This window comes from Lactuca serriola, chromosome 8, assembly GCF_051521515.1.
Source record: "Lactuca serriola cultivar US96UC23 chromosome 8, Lser_US96UC23_V15, whole genome shotgun sequence".
NCBI classification, from domain to species: domain Eukaryota; kingdom Viridiplantae; phylum Streptophyta; class Magnoliopsida; order Asterales; family Asteraceae; genus Lactuca; species Lactuca serriola.
Genome location: NC_136415.1, coordinates 100,751,241 through 100,754,587, shown reverse-complemented (window position 1 = coordinate 100,754,587; position 3,347 = coordinate 100,751,241). Strand labels below are relative to the sequence as shown.

At 36.6% G+C, this 3,347-nt stretch overlaps 1 protein-coding gene across 1 annotated transcript; it reads left to right on the top strand.

Moving 5' to 3' along the window:
* The first annotated feature begins 2,305 nt into the window (after positions 1-2,305).
* On the top strand, positions 2,306-2,944 carry LOC145067221 (uncharacterized). The gene has a single exon (XM_079014409.1). It carries the CDS (start codon positions 2,306-2,308, stop codon positions 2,942-2,944), a length of 639 nt encoding a protein of 212 aa, XP_078870535.1.
* The last annotated feature ends 403 nt before the right edge of the window (positions 2,945-3,347 follow it).

Here is a 3,347-nt window from a genome sequence, read left to right as displayed (position 1 = left end):
CAGTGAGTCAGGGAGAGTTAGAGAGGGTTGACAGGTGGACTGAGTCGAGCTGGAACTCGCCGAGTTGTTCTTGAGACTCGGCGAGTTTAGTCGTGGTGGCCCCGCGATTCATGCCAGGTGGGACTCGTCGAGTTGGGGGTATACTCGACGTGTCAGGAGAGGATCCTAGGGAGTCAGTGAACACGTATAGACTCGCCGAGTCGCCTTAGTGCACTCGCCGAGTCCGGTCAAAGTTGACCGTTGACTGTTGACCAGAGTTGACCAGTGTTGACTTGATAGGGGTAGTCAACCTTAGTGGTAAAAGTGTTAATTAGACATATATGATGTTATAGGAGGATTATAGCTTCGAGGATCAAGCACGAGTGATTTCCAGGATCCGCGAGTTATCGAGATATACGAGGTGAGTCTTCTCACTATACTTTACCTTGAGTAGGTAATCAGAGTTATGTGATAGAGTATTTGTATGCTATATGTCTGTTATGTGTTGTACTGCATTATTTCTATGTGATTTATGCTGTGCATGTTTATAGAGTTGGAACCGGAAGGTTCCCAGAGTTAGAACCAGTGGGTTCACAGAGCAGGGTCTACGGACCCACAGAGTTATAGCCTCGAGTGGCTAATATGTGTTATGTGTGGTATTTTGGGGAACTCACTAAGCTTTGTGCTTACAGTGTTAGTGTTGCTTGTTTCTGGTACTAGTGATGACCGTGGGAAGGCGCCGGCTTGATCTGTACACACGCATGAGATTTTTATGATATGTGATCTTGGGATTTTGTATGATATGGATTGGAGTCTTAAAACATTGATGTTTTTATGAAAATTAAATGAAAATGTTTTTATATTATGCGAAAAATTATTTTGAAATTCACGGTGTTACATAAGGTTTTATCTTTTCCACCAAAAATATGATTTTTGTTATCTATAAAACCCATCAACGATATGAGAGTGTATGTTTTCAATTGAAAAAACCAATAATAGTTGAATAGATCAAGATTAGAGTTTATAGAAATTAAACCCTAAGAGACCAAAAATTTTGATTTGGGCTAGGGTTCTTGAAACACTAGCCTCCAACCTAACTTTTGAAATTCCTAGGGTTTCCTTATTTGATAATTATCACTTTTAAATTGCTTAAAATAGGATAATTAAATAAAACTGGATAACCCTTATCCCATTGAATTTTCGAAAATCTAGTTGGGAAGGGATTAAGATTAAACTTAAATTTATTTAACTAATAGTTAATAGTAAATAATTATTTAATCCTTATAAGATTTAAATTTATTTAATTAATTGTTAGTTAAAAGATAAAGATTAATTCTTATTGGTTTATTTTACATTATTTTTTTTAATTTCGAAAAAATTAAATTAAATCTTAATTTCAAAATTATAATTTAAATCTACTATTTTGAAAAAGTTTTAAAACATACCTTATACTATACATAAAGTTAAAAGTTTAATTATTACTATATGTATAAGACTAAGTCAGTCAAATCGCTAGTATGCCTCATTCACGAAGCCATACTCTAAGGGTAGTTTTAGGAAGCGTCCTATAAAATGACCGCCATTGGGTATCCATTCTTACCCACCGCTCTCTTGTATGATGGAGGGTCAGTAGCCGAATGGATTTGATAGGCCATAACTCATTAACATGTATAATGTTATAAAAGTAACTAAACCTTTTATAAAATCCTACTCTTAGTTACTTTAGGAAAAATGTGAAAAGTATGCTAATCCATAAAAATGCATAGTATACTGTATAGTAGTTAGTGGAGCCCGTGTGGTTAACAGGTGCACTAATAGTGATTAAAAGGTTAGTAATGGGCATCTTGAAGATTATCATGGATTAATGGAGCACGTGTGGTTAACTGACACATTAAAATGAGATGACAAATGGCATCGAGAGTGCCAAGCATATTTGTATGGCTATTCCAGTTACAAATTCAAGAACATAATATGAGATTAAACATGCCATTGATAGATTCAACGAATCTCAAAAGAACTAGGAATTTCATAGTTCGAAATTGGTAAATTGCCTTTACCTATCTTCACAAAATTCGCAATAAGATTGCGGCATCCTTGTTCTTAGTTGTGAATTAATATTTTGGATCCTATCCTTAATAATTTATTATGGGTTAAAATATTAAGGATAATTTTCATCTAACTAAAACTATTCTTTTTCTCTATAGATGTCTACTCCTGGTGATGCTTCGCTCCATATTCATATTCCCATCCCTCGGGTTTCTCCCTACTCTCCATCGTCTCTAAAGTGACTTTTGATGGATCCAACTACAATGTGCACAACATCAAAATGGATATTCAATTCGAGGGAAAAGAATATGTATTTAAAGAAAAATTTGTTAAAGTTGATGATGCCGCTACTATTCCTGAACAACTAGCCTCATACAGAAAACAATATGATGATGCAACAAAAGTTGCTTGCATCATGGTCGCTACAATGACTCCTGAATTACAGAGGTTCTATGAGGACTATTGGCTTGTTGATATGAACAATGACCTTGTGGAAAAGTACCACAAGAGAGCTCCTCAAGAGAAATTTGAAGTGGTCAAGTCCTTCATGTATTGCAAGATGAAAGAAGGAGAGTATGTCGGCAATCATGTGCAAAGAATGCCGAGATACATGGAGCGCCTCGTTAAGCTCAATGTGCATTTTGACGATGAGTTGACCATTGACGTGGTCTTAAACTCCTTTCCAAGCTGTTATCATTTTATATTAGCTTATCATTTTAACAACACAGAAACCACATTGGCCCAACTCTACAACTTGCTACAGATTGCTGAGTCGGGATTGAAGGGAAAGAATACGACCCCTTCTACTAATGCTCATGTTCTCTCCATTGGACAAGGAATAGGGAAGAAATGGAAGGCTCCTCGCAAAGCTAACTGGAATGCCAAAGGCGAAACCCAACTCAGAAATTCTAGCGGTTAGTGACCCCAAAGAGGCCACTAGTTACTATTGCAATGGAAAAAGCCTTTGGAAGAGGAGCTGCCCCAAATACTTGAAAAACATCAAGGATGGCAAGGTGAAGCCATCGCCATTAGGTATATACACTATTCAAACTAATAACTCACCATCTACTCATTATTGGGTCCTTCATACAGGATGTGGTTTTTACATTTGTTCTGATTTGTAGGGGCTAAAAGAAAGTGAGGAGGTGGAGCATGTGACGATGAATCTGATCATGGGCACTAGGTGATCTTCTCCGATGACCAAGATTGGGACTTATCAGCTTGTGCTTAGTAGTGATGTTAGGATTAGTTTAATTGATTGTTCCTACTCATCATAAATGAAACGAAACATTATTTCATTTCATGCATTGTTTAGACAAGGT

Bases quoted from the DNA above. Each gene is read 5' to 3' on its own strand.
- LOC145067221 (XM_079014409.1), top strand. From the start codon at position 2,306: ATGGATATTCAATTCGAGGGAAAAGAATATGTATTTAAAGAAAAATTT.